The sequence below is a fragment of the Sus scrofa genome, chromosome 1 (genome assembly GCF_000003025.6).
Source record: "Sus scrofa isolate TJ Tabasco breed Duroc chromosome 1, Sscrofa11.1, whole genome shotgun sequence".
In the NCBI taxonomy this organism is placed as follows: Eukaryota; Metazoa; Chordata; class Mammalia; order Artiodactyla; family Suidae; genus Sus; species Sus scrofa.
This window is the reverse complement of record NC_010443.5, coordinates 26239764-26263538: the sequence shown is the minus strand read 5'-3', so window position 1 is coordinate 26263538 and position 23775 is coordinate 26239764. Positions and strand designations below refer to the sequence as shown.

At 42.3% G+C, this 23775-nt stretch overlaps 1 protein-coding gene across 2 annotated transcripts in view; it reads left to right on the top strand.

Annotated features, from left to right (window-relative positions):
• The window catches only part of ARFGEF3 (ARFGEF family member 3), a 187535-nt gene continuing 170427 nt past the window's right edge, over positions 6668-23775 (top strand). The window contains exons 1-2 of one of the 2 annotated variants that reach the window (XM_021087441.1): positions 6668-8325; positions 15620-15671. In XM_021087441.1, the coding sequence (XP_020943100.1) occupies positions 8241-8325; positions 15620-15671 (137 nt within the window). In that variant the 5' untranslated portion in view covers positions 6668-8240. The remainder of the gene's footprint in view (positions 8326-15619; positions 15672-23775) is intronic. The other variant, XM_021087436.1, reaches the window with a different exon arrangement.

Below are 23775 nucleotides of genomic sequence, written 5' to 3'. Positions count from 1 at the left end.
TCACTCTTTTTTATAGCTGAGTAGTATTCCATTGTATATATGTACCACTTCTTTTTAATCTATTCATCTGTCAATGGACATCTAGGTTGTTTCCATGTCTTGGATATTGTAAATAGTGCTGCTGTGAACATAGGAGTCCATGTACCTTTTTGAATTATAGCTTTGTCCAGATATATGACCAAGAGAAGGATTGCTGGATCCTATGGCAGTTCTATATTTAGTTTTCTGAGGAACCTCTATACTGTTTTCCATAATGGTTGCACAAATTTACATCTCCACCAACAGTGTAGGAGGGTTCCCTTTTCTCCACACCCTCTCCAGCTTTTGTTATTTGTAGATTTATTAAAGAAGGCCATTCTGACCAGTGTGAGGTGGTACCTCATTGTAGTTTTGATTCGCATTTCTCTAATAATTAGTGATACTAAGCATCTTTTCTTGTACCTATTGGTCATCCATATGTCTTCTTTAGAGAAATGTCTATTTGGGTCTTCTGCCCATTTTTCAGTTGGTTATTTGTTATATTTAGTGTTGAATTATATGCATTGTTTAGCCCTTATCAATTGCATCACTTGCAACTATTTTCTCCCATTCTGTGGGTTGTCTTTTTCTGTTTATTGTTTCCTTTGCTGTGCAAAAGCTTGTAAGCTTGATTACATCCCATTGGCTTAATTTTTGTTTTTATTTCTATTACCTTCAGAGAATGGCCTAAGAAAACATTGGTATGATTTATATCAGAGAATGTTTTTCTTATGTCCTCTTTTAGCAGTTTTATGGTATCATGTATCTGTTTAAGTCTTTATGCCATTTTGAGTTTACTTTTGTGCACGATGTGAAGGTGTGTTCTAATTCCATTGATTTACATGCATCTATCCAGTTTTGCTGGCACTACTGCCTAAAAAGACTGTCTTTTTCTCAGGTTATATTCTTGCCTCCTTTGCTGAAAATTAATTAGCTGTAGGTGTTTGGGTTTATTTATGAGTTCTCTATTCTTTTCCATTGGTCCATATGTCTGTTTTTGTACCAGTACCACACTGTCTTGATTACTGTAGCTTTGTAATATTGTCTGAAGTCTGGGAGAGTTATGCCTCCTGCTTTGTTTTTCTTTTCTCAGGATTGCTTTGGCAATTCTGGGTCTTTTATGTTTCCATATAAATTTTTGGATTATTTGTACCAGTTCTGTGAAAAATGTCATGGGTAATTTGATAGGGATTACATTAAATCTGTAGATTGCATTGGGTAGTATGGCCGTTTTAACAATATTAATTCTTTCAATCCAGGAGCATGGGATATCTTTCCATTTTTTAATTCTCTTCAATTTCCTTGATTAATGTTTTATAGTTCTTAGCATATGTCTTTCACCTCCTTGGCCAGGTTTATTCTGAGATATTTAATTTTGGGGAGTGCAATTTTAAAAAGTATTTTTTTACATTCCTTTTTTGGTATTTCATTGTTAATATACAAAAATTCAACCAATTTCTGAATGTTAATCTTGTATCCTGCTACTTTGCTGAATTTGTTTATTAAATCGAGCAGTTTTTGTGCAGAGTCCTTAGGATTTTCCATACATAGTATCCTGTCATCTGCATATAGTGACAGTTTTACTTCTTCTCTTCCAATTTGGATACCTTTTATTTCTTTTTTGGGTCTGATTGCTGTGGCTAGGACTTCCAGTACTATATTGAATAAAATGGTGAGAGTGGGCATCCTTGTCCAGATTTAGCAGGAAGGCTTTCAAAGCTTTTCTCCATTATTATTATATTAGTTGTAGGCCTTTTATTATGTTGAGATATGTTCCCTCTATATCCACTTTGGTAAGAATTTTTTATCATGAATGGATGTTGGATTTTGTCAAATGCTTTTTCTGCATCTAAGACAATCACATGTTTTCTGACTTTTCTTTTGTTAATGTGGCATATGACATTGGATTGCTTTGCATATGTTGAACCATCCTTGTGAACCTGGGATGAATCCCACTTGGTCATGATGTATGATCATTTTTATATGTTGTTGGATTCAGTTGGCTAAAATTTTGTTGAGAATTTTTGGTGTCTATATTCAGCAAAGATGTTGGCTTACAATTTTCTTTTTTGGTACTAAATTTGTCTGGTTTTGGTATTAAGGTGATGGTACATTCATAGAACATCTTTGGGAGTGTTACCTCCTCTTCGGTCTTTTGGAAGAGTTTAAGAAGGATTGGTATAAGTTCTTTGTATATTTGGTAGAATTTTCCTGTGAGTGGCTTCAGGTCTTATGTTCAAATCTTCAATTCATTTTTAGTTAATTTTTGTGTATAGTGTAAGACAGTTGTTAAGTTTCATTCTTTTAAAAATGGCACTGTTCAGTTTTCCCAACATCATTTTTTGAAGAGACTGTCCTTTCCCCATTGTGTATTCTTGGCTATATTAAATTAGCTATGTGAAAAAGCTATAGTACTTAAAGCAATATGGTGTTGGCATTAAAACAGACACATAGAACAATGGAACACACTATAGAGCCCAGAAATAAACCTACATATATGTGGTCAATTATTTCACAACCAGGGAGCCAAATGAATTTTAAATTCATCCTTTTCTGCTCTACGAAAACACCTGTTGGGAATGTCACTAGAATTGCTTATTATACAGTATTTCATTTTCTTTACACAAATGAGATACATCTCTCCATTTACTTCAATCTCCTCAAAATTCTTCAATAAAGATTTGGAGTATTAGGTACAAAGGACTTACACATTTTCTTACATTTATTCCTAGATGCTTTATATTATTTTATGCAACTAATTTTTTGGGTTTTTTTTGGTTTTTTGCTGGTGAATAGAAATGCAATTGTCTTTTTATATTAATACTACATCTAGAAACCTTGCTAAAGTCTTACTGACAATTTATCTGTAGATTCCTTGTAAGTAATTCTGTCATCTAGAATAATGGTTATTTCATTTATTCCTAATTCTTGTACTTTTTTTCTTGTTTTATTGTGCTGCCTGAGATCTTTAGTCAGTAATTGGGAAAACTGAGCTGAATGGCAGCTGGTAGAGGGGATGTAATGACTAAATGCATTGGCTGGGAGCCAGCTGGCCATTTACCCTTCTGCTCACTGGCATCTCACTTGATTTTCTGGATTTGACCATAATTATATCGGGAAGTTAAAGTTTTATAGTTTAATGTATGTTAATGTAGTTTACAGTTAATTATGAAGTGAAATTTAGAAAAAAATTATTCACTGTTGTCAAAAGCAATAAGCCTTCCCATCAAGTTTTGGTTATGTATTTTTTGGATTAGGCATTTTTTGGCTTTTCAATAGTTGTGTGTGTTAATCAAACTTTTAATCAAAAGGAAATCTGAAATACCAAGGAAAAAGCATTCAGATAAAAAAAAAGACCCATTTATTTGTTAAATGCTGAATCCATATTTGAATTAAAGTTGATGCCCAAAGAAAAAACTAGTTACTAATGCTTTATTATTTAAATATATTGAAGAGTGATTATAGATTTATCACCATTTTAGAATATGATTGAAGAATTCACTGAAATTTGCAGTATAAGTAGAGTGGGTTTTTTTTTTTTTGTTTTTTTGGGTTTTTGTTTGTTTGTTTGGCTACACCTGTGGCATGTGGAATTTCCTGGTCCAGGGATGAAACCCAAGGCACAGCAGTGACAACAGCAATTCCTTAACCACTAGGCCACCAGGGAACTCCTAAGTATATTCTTATTAATAGTATCCATACCACTTACTTATTTTTGTGTGAACTAGAATTTTTTAACCAACATAACTAAAAACAGCAGGAAGGAGTTCCCACTGAAGCACAGTGGGTTAAGTATCTGGCTATAGTGGCTCAAATCGCTGCAGAGGAGCAAGTTCCATCCCCTGCCCAGTGCAGTAGGTTAAAATATCCCATGTTCTCACAGCTGAGGCATAAGTCACAGCTATGACTCAGATTTAATGCCCAGCCCAGGAACTTCCATGTGCTGTGGGTGTGGCCATAAAATTAAAAAACAACAAAACAAAACAGTGTGACATCAAAACACAAAGCACCTGTGTTGTGCATGTAACATTATCCTCATATCTCCAGCAGCCTGGACTGAATTTCCAAACAAGCAGGTGTGTCTGCAACCATGAATAAAATCATATTTAATAGTAATTTTATTTTATTTAACAGTAAGTATTGTTTTAGAAATAAAACTTCCAGTTATTTAATCTAGGTATATGTTACCTAGGTGTGTACTGGGTGGCAACGCAAAGCGCATTTTCTACGGTGAGTTGACGTTAAAAGGGGGGGGATTCTTTTAACTCTCTACTCTTACTTTCCTCCAACGTTTTGAGCCAACATTTTGAGCAGGTTGTTTATATGTGTGCTTCTACCTGCCCTTAATCCACTGCAACCAGACCTTGTCCTCATTAACCTTCTGGGGCAGGGCTCCTGACTGAATTCACACATCCATTTGCTCCTTTGCTGTGTTTGTCTTTGTCCTCTCTGTGGCCATTTACCCTGTTGCCTGGATACTACTTTTATGTCATTTTCCCACCACTTAAAAAAAAAACCCTTTGCAATCACAAAAGTAAAAATGTTCAAGGAAAAAATTAACTCACCTGTAACCCCATCACAGATAAACACTGTTAATAGCTAATGTTTATTTTCTATTTATATACATGAATGTATTTTAAAACTTATGTGTACAACCACATCAAATATTTAAATAATAAAACTGGTCTCATTTCGTGCAAAGAAGTACACAGCATTTTATGACCATCTATTTAATGTAACTGTTTAGGAGAAAGTACTTTTCATGTCATTCAGGACTCCTCTTCCACATGTGGAAGTTCCCTGGCCAGGGATTGAAATTGTGCCACAGCAGCAACCTAAGTAGATGAAGTGACAATGCCAGATCCTTACCCTGCTGCACCAGGAGAGAACTCCCTCCCACGTTAAGCTTAAGGGCTATGTAGTGTGCTGCTTTATGGATATATATATATCATGAATTATTCATCCCTTACTCAGTTGTTGGACATTTAGATAGTTTCCAATTTTTAAAAAAATAATTGAACGAGGAGTTCCTGCCATGGCTCAGCCGTAATGAACCTGATTAGTATCCATGATGATGCAGGTTCCATCCTTGGCCTCATTCAGTGGGTTAAGGATCCAGCGTTGCTGTGAGCTCTGATGTAGGTCACAGACAGAGCTCAGATCTGGTGTTGCTGTGGCTGTGGTATAGGCTGGCAGCTGCAGCTCTTATTGGCCCCCTACTCTGGGAACCTCCATGTGCTGCAGGTGTGGCCCCTAAAAGACAAAAAAAAATAAATTATTGAATGACACATTGAAATCCTTGTATAAAGAAATCTTTATCCTCTTCCATAATCACCTACTTAAGACAAACTCCTAGAAGTGGGATTGCTGGGTTGGAGCCATAACTATGCTGTACACACATCCAGAATCTTCTAGGAATGGGTACCAGTTACCCTCCCACCAGCACCGACAACACGAGAGGATCCAATTGACCAGCTCCTTATTAATACCAGGCAATAGTATTTAAAATCTCTTAGCCAATTTAATTTATAAGAAAAGCACCTTTTATTTAAAAGTTTGTGCTCGTTTGCTTGAACAGTTTTCATGGTTATAATCATTTGTATTTATTGCTCTGTGAACTGACTTCATATTGTAGCCTTTTGCTTTAAAAGGGTGCAAAAGCTTTTTAATGCTTTGTAAAAGCTTTTTTTTAACAATGCTATCAAATCACTATATCTCTGAAATGTTATACTTTTTCTACTGTATAGCTTAAGTTAATTTGTTTTTAATTATACATATGACAAATAATCTTAAAAATTAAAAAAAATAAATACATGTAAAATTAAAAGATGAGTTACTCTTTTTTCTCTTCTATCCACTCCTCAGTGTGTCCTTTGCTTTTTATTTTTCACATGGAAATTTTGACATAAAGCTTCTACATACTGAAACAGTCAAATCTGTTTACCTTTCCTTTTTGTCCACTTCTGCTTTAGAAATAACCTAATGCATTAAGAGAAGTATATTCATTTACGTTTTCTTCTAAACCTTTTATGGATCAATTCTTAAATTTAACTCTAACACATATGTAATCTGAACTTTTTTTTTTAAGCACTAGAAACCTTTCTTCAAATGATGGCTTTATGTGGTGTATGGATAGTGAGCAGCTTGGTCCCTGGGGGCTAGGACTTTACAAGCTTTGCCTCCTCAATACCATCTTTTGGACACCGTCCTGTGACACTCTTTCCTGGCTACCCTTCCGCACAACAGGTTCCTGAAGGCTGCTTCTCAGCCTCCTCTGTGGGCACTTGCTCCTCTGCCCATCATTTGAAGGTAGGAGGCCCTCCTCCCAGCTTCCTCCCTGGCATCCTGTTCTTCCCATTTTATCCGCTGTCTCCCGCCCACCTTTGCCAAATCCTAGGCATCAACAACTTTCAACACTTGATGGCTTCAAATCTTCCTTTTTCTTTTTTCTTTCTTTTTTTTTTTTTTTTGGCTTTTTGTCTTTTTGCCTTTTCTAGGGCCCAACCCAAGGCCTATGGAGGTTCCCAGGCTAGGGGTCCAAGTGGAGCTGTAGCCTCCAGCCTACACCACAGCCCAAGGCAACGCCGGATCCTCAACCTACTGAGCAAGGCCAGGGATCGAACATGCAACCTCAGGGTTCCTAGTTGGAAAAGTCAACCACTGAGCCATGAAGGGAACTCCCAAATCTTTATTTCTATTAGAGCCCTGTCCTAAGTGTCTGCCCTTAAGTAAAACGCCCTATGGGTAGCTCATTGCCATTTCAATCTGAACATGTTCAAAACTGAACTCATACACTCCCTGGCTTCCAAACTTTTCTCTTCCTCTCTTCTTTCACTTGGAGGATGGGGCTACCATCCTCCCATTTTCCCAAACAAGAAAACTGGAAGTCATCCCATTTGCTACCACCCCAGTCAGTAAATGCTACTACTTCGGCTCCTTAAATAGCTCTTGCTATATTTTCCTTTATTCCTATCCACCTACCATTGGTTTAACTCATTTCTAGATCACTGCAGAATCTTCTTACTCTTCTCCCAGCTGCCAGCTTACTCCTCTGCATTGTATCCGCCTCACTACCACTACAGTTACAGTTCTAAAGAAAAAACGAAAATGCTTAAAATCGTTCATAGCGCCCAATCAAGGCTTTCACAACAGGGGAAAAAAATGAGACTCCGAACAAGACTCCTGCTTGCCCCTCCCTTTTCTCCAACAACCATCCTAGGGTCCCCATCGGGGACTTACTGAAACACAAGTGTTCTTCCAAGATTTGAGGCCCTGCCTCACCCTGCCTTCCCCATCCGGCCGCCCACAGCCTGAGGGCTGTTCACTGCTGAAGCTCTGTCCACCCTCTGCCACCTCGGCTGCGTGGGCCCCTGCGCGCCCCCTGTTATTTGTTTTCCGATGGAAAACGATTCAGATCAATTGGGAAGGAAAAGGGAGGGGAGTAAGGTTTTGGATTCAAGAGTGTCCGTCTTTTTGATCTGGGAAGTAACAACCTCTCCGGGCTTGGTTTCCTCGTGTATATGATGGGGAGTTAACCCTACACCAGCACCCTCCGCAACACACCCAGGAGACGTGTGAAATACGTGGTCGGGCAGAATAGCAGTCTATTCACAGGTAGGGCCCGAGCCCGGCACCAAGCCGGGTACCCAGTCTGGCCTAGAAGGGCTGTTCACTGACTAGTGGGCGCCTGGACAGCGGGATGCTGCGAGCGCTTCGTCAACCGGTGATGAGGGCTCCTCGAGCCTGGGCCAGATCGCGCCAACTCCGCCCGCCCCGGAGCAGGGAGGGGGCGTGGCAGGGAGAGGGGGACAGCGACTAGGCCCCTCCCCGCCCGCTGCCCGCCGCCACCCGACGCTCTCTCGGGCCGAGCCTGGTCAACGCCCGGCCGGCTAGCCAGCCCAGCACATCCGCCTCCACCTTTCCGCGAGCCTCGGTGCCCCAGGGGCCGCCTCGGAGACCTGGGCCCAGCCGCGGCCTCCAATCCCCATCCGGCGTCGCCGTAGCCGCGCGCGGGGCGCACCTGACCCGGCGGGAGGGGCGGCGGGCGGGGCGCGGGCCTGACGTGGCCGCCGCATGGAGCGGGCGTGATTCATCAGCCGCCGTGCGCGGTGGGAGCCGGGCGAGTGCAGCGGCTGCCTAGGCACCCAGGGCCGGGCTGCGGTGGCGGCGACGTCCCCCAGCGTCCCCTCGCTGTTGGCGGCCGGCTCCCGGCGAAGGTCAAGATGGAAGAGATCCTGAGGAAGCTGCAGAAGGAAGCGTCCGGGAGCAAGTACAAAGCCATCAAAGAGAGCTGCACCTGGGCCCTGGGTAAGCGCACCGAGCGGGGCGCGGGCGTAGAGCACCTGCCGGTGGGTCCTGCTCGCCGCCGCCGCTGCCGCCGGAGGGCCGCGAGGGCAGGGGCTGCAATGGCCACTCTGCGTGGGGGCTTTCGCTGAGCATCTGTGACCAATGCAATTGCGAGAGTTGCCTCGGTGAATTGATGTGTGATGTGCGAATTTGGGTTCGGCGGTTGACATCCATCCGCCTCCCCTTCGCTCTCTTTATCTTCTCTCAAACCGTAGCGGGGAACCGCTGTCCTTCCCTTCCCGCGGCCCCTTTCTTCAGATCCGCAGCACGGTGGACGGTGGACACCCGTCTCCGAGTTAGGACCACAAGCCGGTGGGAATCCAGTGGCCTGACTACGAAGCGCCTGTGGGCAAGAGGGAAGTTAAACCGTCAACCCTGATCTCAAAACCTTGGCGAGTGTAACCAGGAAGGAATGGCTTGTTTAATTTGGTTTTCCTGATAGAGGCCAGCTTGTTAAGTATTAGCTTTCATAATTATCGTACATGAAAAATAACATACAAGTGGGATCGTGTTACCTCTGCTATTCTAGTATGGTCTACCTTTCAGACAGGTGGGATTTTAGATTTGTGAACTATGCAAGCATTGAAATAAGTTCCAGGTAGCAAATGTGTTTCCTATCAGATTCAGGTTGCAGAACTCAACCTGGGAGAAAATTGAAAGACATTCCAATTAGGCAAGAATGTGGGCAATTGAAATTGTCAGGATGTGGATGCGGAGAGATGGGGAGCATACTTTGGGTGATAGTGATGCTTTAGAAAAAGAAAAAAGAAAAAGCAAAGGCCAAGAAGAAACCCGGGGCAGCTCTGTGGGCCCCTGGCCTTGCCCAAGCCTGCCTGTGATTCCTCAGTTGCCACTCAATTAAAACAAAAAATTGAATCCCTTTCCCTCGCAACCAAAAAGCTATTAGTGCTTGTCATGACAGCCTAAAAAGAGGTAGAGAAGGGCTGTTAGCAGTTGTTTCACTAAATGGAGAATTCTGATGGTGTTTTAGGTGACTCGGTTAATATTTAGAAGGTCTGAGTCCACATATGTTAGAATGTGTGTGTACAATCATAGCCACATCATTTTTTTTTTTTTTTTAACATCTGCCTATCACAAGATTTTCTAGAATGTTGTCTAGGAAGTTTATCTTGTAGGCAGAATCAGAACTTGGCTGTTTGTTTACTGTTAGAGGGAAAAAAAATGGATCAGATGCAGAAGTGAGCAGCAAGGCTCTTAAAGCCACAGTACTATTTTTGCATTGCTATTGTCATTCAGCAGAGTGATCCTGGAGCTAGATTCCCAAATGCCTCTAATGAAGGGTCACAGATGGCTGGGTAACATAATAAAGCAGGGCGCAACCATGCTCTAAACATGCCATTTCTTGTACACGTTATTATTTTGCTGTAAGTTAAACAGATTTAGATAACAGGGAGGAAGAGCTCAATCTAGTATTTTTAATACTTGGATTTTGACACTCAGCATCTTGTTAAGTTAAAGGGCAGTGTTGCCTAGTTTAGGTCCTTAAAGCTACCGGGAAGCCTGGAGCTGAGGCAGGTAGATGATCTGAGTGGAGCCTGGAGTCCAGCCTGACTGGAAGAATAGATGTGATTCCTAGAGTGGCTGTTCTCTAGTTAGCAAGAGGTGCCGGCAGTGCGGGGAAATGGTTAAATAACAATGCAGGGTGTTCACTGTGCAGGTTGGAAGGAGTAAACCCTGAAAACAGATCAAAGAGGGGCTGAATGTGTAGTCGGGGATGTGTGTGTGGTACAGGGTGGGAGGGGGCGTGCAATTGGTGTGAGCTGCTGGGGCTTTGGAAGTAAATTTGGCTTGAGGAATGGGTAAGCTGTGGGGTTCTTCTCTTCTTCGAGAAGAGCAAAGATTTATGAAGCCCTTCCCCGTACTAAGCAGTGGGGATAGGAGATGACTAAAATGCTTCCTCCTGTAATTAGTTTCTTAGCAGGGCATATTAGAGGGAGGATGCCGCAGAAACAAAGGCACAGAGGTTTGGTTTCCTGTTTTCTTGAGCACTCCAGTTCATTTCCCACTGTTCCATCAATTTTTTTTTTTTTTATTTAAACCACAAAATACTCTTCACTCTTCAATCCCATACTTTTTTTTTTTTTTTAAATAAAGTGTTAATTCCTTAGAATGCTCTTCAGAATCTAGCCTCAACCTTCTTTCTTCCCTTTTATTTTCTGGCTGCCCCATGGCATGTGGAGTCCCTGGGGCCAGGGATCAGGGCTGAGCTGCAGTTGCAACCTACGCTGCTGTGGCAATGTCGGATCCTTAACCCACTACACCTGTCCAGGGATCGAACCTATGTCCCAGCAATCCGGAGATACTGCCGATCCCATTGGGCTCCAGCAGGAACTCCCCAGCCTTCTTTCTCATCACCCTCACAGCAAGGGTTCATGGTCTCAGTGAGCCTTGTACTTTCTTGAACATACTGTGGGCTGCAGGCATCTCTGCCTGGGCTCTGCTAGTCCTTCTGCCAGAACTTCCCTTCCAGACTCCCAAGGTCCAGCTCATATAAGACGCGCTGCCTGAGCTCCACAATTGAATCCCCTGGGCTCGGGGCACCTGCTGCCAGAGATGATGGTTGGTTGTGTGCACAGCTACTCTTCTAAGGGTGGGGTAGGGATACTTGGGAAATATAGTGGATTCAGGAGACCAATAAATAAATAAATAAATAAATAATGAATTCAACCAGACCTAAGCAAAACAGAATTTATTCACTCTGCTAACTACATATCCCTTGGAAGGCTAGGTGTGGGTGAAGTTTGGCTCAGGAATTACATACTATTTCACAAACCTTGCTCAGCTCTTTTGGGCTGATGAACATGCTCGGTGTGAGTCAGCACACTTAGCCCCTCGCAGGAGAGAGGGATCATCTCCCACAAAGACCGTCATGGGCGAGAGGGGTCATTTCCACTCTTGGTCCATCTCAGAAGAGAGAGGTCATCGCCCACTTGGACAATTATAAGAGAAAGACATCTAGGCCCTCCCAGGAGACAGGAGTCATCTCCCACTAAAACCGTCTCGGGAGAGAGAGGGAGCATCCCCTCATTTAGGCCATTACAGCGGAAAGAGGTTATTTCTCACCTGGCCCATCATGTGATCATCTCAAGAGCACGGGCCTCTTCCAATCACTCCCACCCAGTCCTTGGTGTCACTCCTTCTCTCTCTGTCCTGATGGGTTGAGTGTGTACCCCTGAACCAGTCCTCTAGCTAAGGAGTGGAATGGGGTAACTGGTTAAGGCCAAGGCTACAAGGCTCACTGAAGTCCCAGAGTCAAGGAATTTCCTCAAAACAACATTAGGGTGCTGCTCCAGAAGGCATTAGGATGCTGGTCAACAGGAACAGCAAATGTTGACAGTGTAGACATGGGCTTTTTCAGTATAGGGACTGTCCCTTATGTTCGTTTGTGGCTTCCGTACTTACATTATGAGAGGCCTGTGTCCAACACATAAATAAATCAACATGCTAATGACTTACTTGGGTTTTACGTGATACTCCTCTTTTGCTCCCGTTATGAAAGTTAGATGTGCTCATTTTACGATATTGAAAAGTATTCAAACGCTATAAAGAAAAAAATTAAAATCCACTGTAATCTCACCACCCAGAGAAAGCCCTAATTACATTTCGGAGGATTTCCCTTCTGCAAAGGGTTATCCTGGATTGTGACTTGGCTTTTAACTTTAGCATGTTCTTCTACTTTGTTATTAATATGGCTCTGAAAGTCAGTTTTCTTAATGGCTGCTTAATAACTGGCAGGGGAGGAGTTCCCATTGTGGCGCAGTGGAAACGAATCCGACTAGAAACCATGAGGACATGGGTTCGATTGCTGGCTTCACTTGATGGGTTAAAGATCTGGCATCGCTGTCAGCTGTGGTGTAGGTCGCAGATGTGGCTCTGATCCTGCGTTGCTGTGGCTGTGGTGTAGGCCGGCAGCTACAGCTCCTATTTGCTCCCTTGCCTGGGAACCTCCACATGCCGTGGGAATGACCCTAAAAAGCAAAAAAAATAAATAATTGGCAAGGGATATATGTGGCCTCTTCCTCTCTTTTGAGCTATCTAGTTTACTCTCTTGTCAGTGAGGAAATAGTCTAAGGAATAGAAAAGAACAAGGGACTGTGCCAGTTTGTGGAAAGCCTGAAAGAATAGTCTTCTCCTTTAAGGACTGGCAGGACTGGAGGCTTCGGATGTGGGAACAGCAGGATGAAATTGAATGGCAGAACGTTAGAACTGGACCCTTTTAGAAACTTCAAGTGTTTTGCATATATCAGAAGCTCCTGTAGAATGGACGTGGGAAATGGAGGTGATGAGAAAGAAAATTAGAGGCTGGAATGCTAAGTAAGGGAAAAAGGAGGATCTGTCCAACCACCACCTCTAGTCCTACCCACTTTCCATTCCCACCACAGTGTCTGTTACCTTCACAGCCAAACTTCTTCAAGAGTGAATGTAGGGAGTTCCTGTCATGGTTCAGTGGAAATGAATCCGACTAGTATCCACGAGGACACAGGTTCGATCTCTGGCCTCCCTCAGTGGGTCAGGGATCTAGCATTACCGTGAGTTGAGGTGTAGGTCACAGACACGGTTCGGATCCTGCATTGCCGTGGCTGTGGCATAGGCTGACTGCTGTAGCTCCGATTAGACCCCTAGCCTGGGATCCTCTATACGCCTTGGGTGCAGCCCTAAAAAAAGACCAAAAAAAAAAAAAAAGTGAATGTAGTGATTGCATTGAGAACTCTACCCAGTATTCTGTGATAATCTATGTGGGAAAAGATTCTTTTTTTTTTTTTAATTACTCAGTGAATTTTATTACATTTATAGGTGTACAACAATCATCACAACCAAATTTTACAGCATTTCTATCCCAAATCCTCAGTGCATCCCGCCGCCCCCCAACCTGTCTCCTTTGGAAACCATAAATTTTTCAAAGTCTGTGAGTCAGTATCTGTTCTACAAAGAAGCTCATTGTGTCCTTTTTTTAGATTCCACATGTAAGTGATAGCATCTGATGTCGGTGTCTCATTGTCTGACTGACTTCACTTAGCATGATAATTCCTAGGTCCATCCATGGTGCTGCAAATGCAGTTGTTTCTTTCCTTTTAATGGCTGAGTGATATTCCATCATGTATATGTACCACATCTTCTTTATCCACTCTTCTCTGGGTAGACATTTAGGTTGTTTCCATGTCTTGGCTATTGTATATAGTGGTGCCATGAACATTGGGTACATGTATCTTTTTGAGTCACTATTTTTCTCTGGATAGATGCCCAGGAGTGGGATTGCTGGATGAAATGGTAATTCTATTTTTAGTTTTCTGAGGATTCTCCATACTGTTTTCTACAGTGGTTGCACCAATTTACATTCTATGTAGGAGAAGATTCTGAGGGAGAAAGGATATGTGTATGTGTATGACTGGGTCACTTTGTTGTACAGCAGAAATTATCACAACCTTGTAAATCAGCTATACTTCAATAAAATTTAAAAAAAACCTAATAGTGGGACCACAAAACAAACAAACAAAAAACGAATGTAGTGATTGTGTCCACATTCTCACTTTATTTTTTTGCCTTTTCTAGGGCTACACCCATGGCATATGGAGGTTCCCAGGCTAGGGGTCTAATTGGAGCTGTAGCCACCGGCCTACGCCAGAGCCACAGCAACTCAGGATCTGAGCTGCATCTGCAACCTACACCACAGCTCACGGCAATGCCAGATCCTTAACCTACTGAGTGGGACCTGGGATCAAACCCACAACCTCATGTTTCCTAGTCAGACTCGTTAACCACTGAGCCACGACAGGAACTCCAACATATCCTCACTTTCTGCTCACCCTTCAACTCACTCTCATCTTTCTCCTCCACCTCTCAGTGAAGAATAATGTACCAAGACCTCAGTCTAACAGACCTCCTCACATCCCTCTTACCAGTCCTCTTGGTGACACTGAACCTCCTGGGAGCCCGCATGACCTTGGCTTCATGCCCACACCCTGCCTGATTTGATCCTGCCTCTTGAGCTGCTCTGTCTCCTTTGCAGCTCCAGCTCCTCCTCAGCCTAAAAGTTTGCATTTCCCAAGAGTTAGCCCAAGCCCTCTTTTCCGACTCCCAGCCCGACTGGAGTAGAACACATTCAGACCCGCAGCCCCAGTGCGGTTTCTGAGAGTGTGATGCCCACATTTGTATCCCAGGGATGGGATGGGCTCCTTGTGGCTGCTCTGTGACTGCCTTTCCCTGTTCCCTTTCTTCTAGCTCCCTGTCAGCACTTGTAGAGTTGGGCACTGTTGCACGTCCTGAGTTGAATGTAAACTTTTCTGCCTGATGAGGAAAACTACAGTGGTTTGGTTGTTCAGTGTCAAGCCCTCTTGGGAAGCAGCATCAAGTTGTCGGGACACTGGCTCTGCCCTGCCCCCTGCTGGGCCGGACTGACCCACGTGGCCCTGGAGCTGCTCCAGCACCTGCTTCTCAGGGTCCGTTTTCTCATTATCCTGTGTCATTTTAAGAACTGACATCAAGTCCTACTTCTTCCCTTGGCCGTGTGGCCACTGCACCACCGACTCTTCTGATGCATCTTTCTATTTTGCTGACTGCCTTGCTTACCCCCTCTGTTTTGCCCCGTGGACCACAGCAGGCCCAGATCCTATCATATTTTGGCCTTTTTCACTCCTGAGTCTCAGGGGTACATTTAGTGTCCACTGTTCCTCTGATCTCTTAGCAGGGTGGGGAGGGACATTTCTCCTTCCCCAATACAACGAGTTCAGATTAGCAGGGCTTCTTGACTCTATAAACAGTGAAGAGAGGAATCAGGAGTTTGAACTGAAAAACTAGAGACAAGTTGAAGTGTGTGATGTCGTGATTTATAATAACAAATGTATATTTAGTCCTGGTCCCAGTTTCTGGCTCAGAGCTCCTAAAAGCCTTGGAATTTCCAAAGGGAAGAGAGCAAGGAAGCATCATTTGTTATGTTAATGAAGTTGTTTTTGGACCGCAGCTAAGGATGGGGGCTGGTTGCCAGGAGAACCAAACTTTTCTTCGGTGCCACCCTCCTGACCTCCTCAGAGGGGAAAGGAGTTGAAGATTGAGAGGAGGTCTTGTGGACGAGCCAAAGGAGGATTTTTAAGTATGGATGACTTGCATGTAAATAATTGAGTCGACTCGTTTATAATTACAGTAATTAAAAAAAAGGAACCACCAATGAAATTTATGTATAATTTAGATTCTCGGTCTTCACATATTTATTTTTAACTTTGTAATTTTCCTTTTGCAGAAACCCTGGATGGTGTGGATACCATTGTCAAGATCCCTCCACACTTACTAAGGTAAGGAGACTGGAGTTGTGTAATATAGTGGAAGCAAAAATTGCCCACTGTGTTTTCCTGAAGGCTCAGATAACCTCAGTGGGTTATTGCCTCTTATTTGCTGACTGATGGCTTTTTCACACCCGTGAACTGGGATATTTCATGCGGTTAGCAATAATGAGAACCTGAAAACACTGATTTCTCCCTATCCTGAAGTGGGTGAAGTCAGTAATCCAAAGGAACCTGCTGTGGAAGTTAGGGATGAAAGGACAAAATTGTTCAAAAAGAGAAAGGACCAAAACCTAAGTGACCATGTGGACAGTGAGCAGTATCTGCCACTGTGGGTTAGGAAATGGCGCCCCCTCTGGAGGGAGGCAGCCCTACACCATACCGAGTGGATTTATGCTCTCTCTGGCCTCTTGGTTGGACACCTTCTCTCGAACTCTGTAGCCACTGGCAGCAGCCCTGAGAGAATGAATCCCATTTCCCCATTTCCTCAGCTCACCCTTTCCCCTCCCCGCCTCCACCATCATGAGAGAAATGCATGCCTTTTGTGGAAGATTTGGAACCAATAAGAAAGTTGTCCATGATTACACCACCTTAAGGATGACCTTTGAAAATAGCTTAAAAGATTCCCGCCATACATATTTTTACAAGTTGATATGACGTTTTATTAACAAGTGTGTTTCCTGCTTGGTTTTTTGGTCAGTACCATATGAAGAACATTTTTTAATGAGAATAAATGGTTTTCAAATTAAAATATTGCATATGCTTCCCTTGTATGGCAGCTGTAACATAAATTATTTAGAAGTTTTCTTTTTTTTTTTTCTTTTGTCTTTTTAGGGCTGCACCTGTAGCATATGAAGATTCCCAGGCTAGGGGTCTAATTGGAGCTGTTGCTGCCAGCCTACGCCAGAGCCACAGCAACGCCAGATCTGAGCCGAGTCTGCGAACTACACCACAGCTTACAGCAACGCCAGATCCTTAACCCACTGAGCAAGGCCAGGGATTGAACCCGCACCCTCATGGTTCCTAGTCAGATTCATTTCCGGTGTGCCACGACCGGAACGCCTACTTAGGAGTTTTCTTATTATTAGGTATTTGGATTGTTTCCAGATTTTTTTTGAGATTGTTAAAAACTTAGTCTTTTGTTGAGTATAGTTTCTATATTGTCAAGATACTATGATTTATTAGGTATTTTCTCTCGTTTCAAGTAGATTGAACAAGAATTATGTTTCTGTCTTTTTTAAAAATGTATTACTTCTCCTGTAGTGTCAGCTCCAGGCTTGATGTATTAGAAGAGAATTCAGCTGTTAATCAAACCAAGTGTATTTTTGTAGGTATTAAGCTTCTAGGTGGATAGACTATCTGGCAGCAACATTCTTGCCCAGAAGAGGGGTGTTCCAGCTTGATATTATTGCACACAAAGGAATGTGAAAACTCTCCAAGTGGCACCAAAACAGAGATGGTTTAAGGGAGATGATTTCCTAGTCGCCAACTTCTGTAGGTCCCCTGTCTTAAAATTACTTGCTTTGGAACTGATTTTGCCACGTTTTCTTTCTCATTTCACTTCTTACAGTCACCCCCTCCCTCTTGTCTAAGGACAGCTGTCTCCCATCCCATCCTGACTTTAATTAAGGCGTGTTGTCCTGGGTTGCAAAACTCTTCCCACCAGTAAAGGACTATGGAAATATCAGTGTCTGTACTGATAAAGGGGATGGATATAATGACCAGGGCACACATCTTTTTGCAAGTTAGTTTTTACTTCTTGGCTTTCAGCAAAATTGGAGGAGAACCGAATCTAGTTATGGGATAATAGACAAAAAGATTTTTTTGATGATAAATCTCCTTCATTCATTTCTTACTTATGTAAACAAGGTTTCTTATTGCTTACATCTTTAAACGTGAAAAAAAAGTATGTTAAACCCCACCCCCACCTTATTAGAGCACTAGAGAATATTCGTCCATAGTGTATGAACTAATTGAGGAGAAAAAGAAACAAGCCCTGTCCATTTCTTTAGAAATACAGTTCTAATAAAATTATACTTGCTGTGTTAACTATATTAACATTCTTAATATTAAGTAATTATTAGTGTTGTTTGGATGAGTTGTATGCATTATTAATGATTGCGCAAACCAGAAGAAGATGGAACATTTGTAAGCCTACGGCCACAGGAAATTTAAACAAAAATCACTTTATTCACTTTTTTTTACAAAGAAATAGGGAGATTAATAAAATCAAGTATTAAAATATGTTATAATGAGAGAAAATTCAGGGGGGGTACTAAAATGGAAATACAAGTTCGAGGAGACAAGAGAACAATGCAGCTTCTATTTACTGTTAAAGCAGAGTTTGTGTATTTTTTGATGAAGGCAGTTTTAAAAATGGTGTGGTATTTGGATTTCATTAGATGCATTTAAATGAGTGATATGTTTTCATTAAAATTTTGCTAATTCCCATATTACAGCCTTTGCAATTCAAATTATGGGTGAGAATTTAAATGTCAACTTAAGATGTGTGAAAAATGGAATTTTCCTTTTTTCTTAGTGGCTATAGGAGCAAAAATATTTGATGACACTGTTCTGAAAGTTGTTTCTCAATCCAAAGTGCTGTTGAAGCTGTGTGAGATTTTCTGTGGTTTGTGGTCTGTGATAAAAGGTCTGCCTTCACTGTGAGGGGTGAGAAGGTGATACTGATGCCAGAAGAGGCTCCTGGTACAAAAATTGGGAATGTTCATGAAAAGACAACTGGCATTTCCCAGCTCTTGGTGCATGTGTGGCCAGATGAGTTGCAGAAAATACAGTGTTAATGGGCCGAAGGACCATGTTTGAGCCCCTGTTTAACCACCGAGCTTTATTTTTGTCCATGATATTGAGATTTGTCCCAGAGCTAGCTGGCTACTTTGCACAACTGTAGAAGGTAGCCACAAAATTGGCGGGAAGGATGCTGGGTGAGAAACTGTGGATGAATGTTTTATATCAGTGTTTTTACATATCTTCACCATCACTAGAAATATAATTCAGAGTGTTTGTCTGAATGATATAGAGCTGATGATGTCATCCTGTATACAGAGGAATGTGCCTTATTCTATTCCAGATGTGCAGTGGGGTATATCAAGCGTTCTTGTACAGAGAACTGAACTCTATGAATAAGACTTAGCAGATGTGAACCTTGCATTCAAAAGTTTTATATTTCGAGAGAGGAGAATGAAGACAAGTAGCTGGAAAACAGTTAAGAAGTAGCAAGCGTTAACTTTATTGTAGAATTTTATGCAAATCAGAAGGTTTCAGGAGTTCCCGTCGTGGTGCAGTGGAAATGAATTGGACTAGGAACCATGAGGTTGTGGGTTCAATCTCTGGCCTCGTTCAGTGTGTTAAGGATCCAGTGTTGCTGTGAGCTGTGACATAGGCCAGCAGCTGTAGCTCTGATTAGACCCCCTAGCCTGGGAACCTCCATATGCTGAGGGTGCGGCCCTAAAAAAGCAAAAAAAAAAAACCCAAAAAACTGAAGGTTTCAGTTTGACTGTGATCTACAATAGCTGGGAGCCTTTTAATGCCTCTTTTAGGGTATAGGAATATGCCATAATTTGAAGAAAAATGAGCTATTGAATCAATAATAGTCTTATTGGCTGTTTCACTTTGGTGTCGGGGAGGTGATATAATGAGAAGATACACCCTAATGGACTTTCCCTCCCCTCTGTTGTGAATCAGTTTTCTTTAATCTTCTTATTCATCTTCCAGGCATTTTTAAACCCACAGGACACTTACTCTGTCTAGTCATTATATTTAACATGGCATCTTAATATTTGAGCACAATAAATCAAAAAAATTTTTTTTAATTTAAGCATTGTAAATATTTGTCTACTTTTAAGAAAGAATTTGGGCATATTAATTACTTTTCTTCAGTTGTACTTCCATTTTAATGATTCTTTTCTTGAATTGTATTTAATATATAAGAAGGCAGATTCATAAATTATTTCTTGGCATTCTCCTGATTTTGTATTCAGATTCAGTTTCCATGTCTGTTGCATAATCACCTAGAAGTGATTATTTGCAGATTTTTTTGTTGTTTCAGGTTTTGGAAAGGGCTACCTGGACTAAATCAATCTCAAATACTTTTGCTGTGCTGTTTTTCTTTTCCATTGATTGCTTTTCAAGTTAAATATATTAACATTCTGGTTAATAATTATTAATACTATTCTGGTCAATTGTGTGCATTAGTAATGATAGCTCAAACCTAACGAAAATTACAAAACAAAAAGATGACCCACAGAATGGGAGAAAATATTTGCAAATGAAGCGACTGACAAGGGATTAATCTCTAAAATTTATAAATACCTCCTGTGCTCAATACCCAAAAAACAAACAACCCCATCAGAAAATAGGCAGAATATCTAAATAGACACTTCTCCCAAGAAGACATACCGATGGCCAAAAAACACATGAAAAGATGTTCAACATTACTCATTATTAGAGGAATGCAAATCAAAGCTACTATGAGGTACCACTTTACACCAGCCAGAATGGCTGACATCAAAAAGTCTACAAACAATAAATGCTGGAGAGGGTGTGGAGAAAAGGGAACCCTGTGACACTGTGAAATGTAAATTGGTGCAACCACTTTGGAAAAAAGTATGGAGAATCCTCAGAAAACTAAAAATAGAATTACCATTTGATACAGTAATCCCACTCCTGGGCATCTATCCAGAGAAAAACCATGACTCGAAAAGATACATGTACTCCAGTGTTCATTTCAGCACTATTTACAATAGCAAGACATGGAAACAACCTAAATGTCCAACCACAGAGGAGTGGATAAAGAATGTGGTACATATACACAATGGAATATTACTCAGCCATTAAAAAGAAAGAAAGAATGGCATTTGCAGTAACATGGATGGACTAGAAATTATCATGCTAAGTGAAGTTAGTAACACAGTGAGATACCAATGTCATATGCTATAACTTACATGTGGAATCTAAAAAAAGGACACAATGAGCTTCTTTGTAGAACAGATACTGACTCACAGACTTTGAAAAACTTATGGTTTCCAAAGGAGACAGGTTGGGGGATGGGGGGATGGGAGGGGGTTGTGGGATGGAAATGCTATAAAATTTGGTTGTGATGATTGTTGTACAACTATAAATGTAATAAAATTCATTGAGTTTTTTTTTAAAGAAAGGAAAAAAGAAAAAGAAAATTGAAGCCTTTTTTTCTTTTGCCATTGATTGCTCTGAGGACTTCTTATGCAAACAGAAGTCCACATGAATGATTTTAGTGACTCTAGTGATGGGATTTGGTCATGCATAGGGAACTGTAGGGGAGAAACCCACCAGAAAACATTTCAGATGGAATTAAGGATGGAGAGAGGCATTGCTTATTTCTTCCCAGGCTTGTTCACTGAGCAAATGCCTATTCTTATTGTTGATACAGTGAGCATGAGCAGCCTTAGCAACCAGGATAGGGGTTCAGGTAGAGTGTCCAGTGAGATTCAATGTCGGGAATGGAGAAAGGTCCAGGGAACCCATCTGGTAGAATACTTCCTGAGTTTGTCAGGTGATAAATATGTGAAAATCCTTCCGCCTTCCTGGAAAAAAATGTTTTGCTTTTGATCTTGGGGGTGAAATTTCCTTATCTTCCTCCATAAGGAGCCTGGACCTCACTGCCTTTGCTCTTTTTTCACCTTTTTTATTTTTTTTTACCCACACCTGCGACATTACTGCAGCATATGGAAGTACCTGGGCCAGGGATCAAAGCCAAGCCAGAGCTGCAAGCTGTGCCACAGCTGCAGCAGCACTGGATCCTTAACCCACTGTGCCAGGCCAGGGATTGAACCAGTGCCTCCACAGAGACAAGCCAGATCATTAACCCACTGCACCACAGCAGGAACTCCATCTTCCCCCTCTTCTTTCAGATCTTGCATGTTTTCAAGGGTTGATAAAACCTGTGAATTGGTGGGCCTTTGCAGTATGCTCACACTCAAGAAAGAATCCAGCCATAGCTCAGGCTCTCCCAGGTTGGGGTTCCCATCTCTATGGCCTCCTTGTTTAACTAGCAAAAGGCAGCTTAGGATGTTTCCTTTGAATGACAGACTCTGTAGAATATCTCTGACCAAGTCAGGGGAATAGGTAGTTACTGACTCCATCATTATTTGCTGCTGGTTTTTCAACCAAGTAATCAATAAAACCTGGAAGCCACTGATTAAGAACTATTAGTAGTAAATAGTGTTAAATATTTCCTCTTCCCTGACATCTTTCTGCGTTACCTTCTCACCCCTATACCTCTTGCTTTTTCCCTATGGTTTGGGAATCAGGTGGGATAACTCAGATAACCCGATGGTTTATGGAATTTTCAGGGCTGCTGTGGGTTTTGTTATGAATATCCAGAGCTGATGTCTGTGTTTCGTGAGGCCATCACCAGCTTTCTTTCGTGAGACCCACCTGGAGTACCTCTGTGTCTCATAACTTCAGTAATATTTAGTTTCTTGCATTGAACTTCCTCTTCCATGACCCACTGTCTTTGTGTTGGCTTGGTTATGATAGGAGCTAAATCTGTCTGATGTTTTCTCTCTAAAATGTTGAGAGCTTTTATTTTATCTAACCCTATGTGTTAAAAGGAAAAGGGCTTCTGCCACTTCTATGGCCGGTTCAGTACCATGGCTGTTTGCACTCTTTGGCTCTTCTGGATTGTTCTTGACCTGCTGGCATATTTCCAGGGAATGTGCTTCCCTTTCTAATGGACTCCAGCAGGGTTCTGCTTCTGAGTCTTTGTTGGAAATGGTCAGTCCCTCTGCTGGCATCTGGCGGAATGCCCTGCCTGCTGTTTTCCCCAGTGGATGTGAAACTCCAAATTTTGGAGCCTTGAGTTTGGATGCTCTGACCTGGTTCTTTGTCCATCCGCAAGGATGGTGCTTTTCAGCCCATGCCAAGACCCACAGACCTTCAGCCTCTACCACTTTGGACATCATGGCTGAGCTGCCTGCTCTCTTAAAACTCTTCCATTGTCCCTACCAGATTCCCAAGAGGCTCACTTCCCCAGGGCTGGGACCAGGGGGAAGTGAATGAGACCAGGTTGTGCATAAACATGCCAGATCCTACCTTCCTTTACAATTTTGATATTTTGCTCATCATGGAATTTTTGCATGAATTTGGAGTTTTTAAAATGTGGTCTTAAAATATATCTTGATGACCGAGTTTCTAGTTCTCCCTTAAATTTTGTTCCCAAGGCCAATGCCTCACTCCCTCACCCTAGTTCTGGCCCTGCGATCCCCATTCTTTGAGAAAGTTCTCACGGCTGCTAAGATGATCCATATTCAAATCAAGCTTTCTTCTGCCTCCTCCAGATTCTGTAGACTGTGTGGGTCTGTCCTGCTTTTATTTTTTTTTTGTCTTTTGTCTTTTTTTTTTGTTGTTGTTGTTGTTGCTATTTCTTGGGCCGCTCCCGCGGCATATGGAGGTTCCCAGGCTAGGGGTCGAATCGGAGCTGTAGCCACCGGCCTACGCCAGAGCCACAGCAACGCGGGATCCGAGCCGCATCTGCAACCTACACCACAGCTCACGGCAACGCCGGATCGTTAACCCGCTGAGCAAGGGCAGGGACCGAACCCGCAACCTCATGGTTCCTAGTCGGATTCGTTAACCACTGCGCCACGACGGGAACTGCCGTCTGTCCTGTTTTGAGTGGAACCTCTGTGGCATTTGCCATCAGAGAAGCAAGCTCTTTCCCATGACCAAGGCCATGTTTAGCGAGAGCCCCCCTTCTAGGATACTCTCTCCCACGTGCACAATGTTTTACTGAAGGCATTTCCCAATCTCTGCTCCTCTCCCTCTGGAGATCATCTCATGTTGAAATAGAGCTTCTGCCCACCAAAGCTTAGACCAAAACAGTAGGTCTGGAAGTCTTTGGTTAGCAATCCAATGCTCCCTTTTCTATGGGACACTAAAATACTAGGGGGACATTCTGAGCTGCTCTCTTCATCAGGATTATTCACTGTGCATCTTATAACATGCCTCCTTTCTCACTTCCTCATCCTACCCATCCTTCTCTCCTTTGTGCCCTCGCTGTACTCTTCACACGATTCTGCCATGGCACTTGTCAATCAGGTTGGCAGTTGTTTAAGGGGTC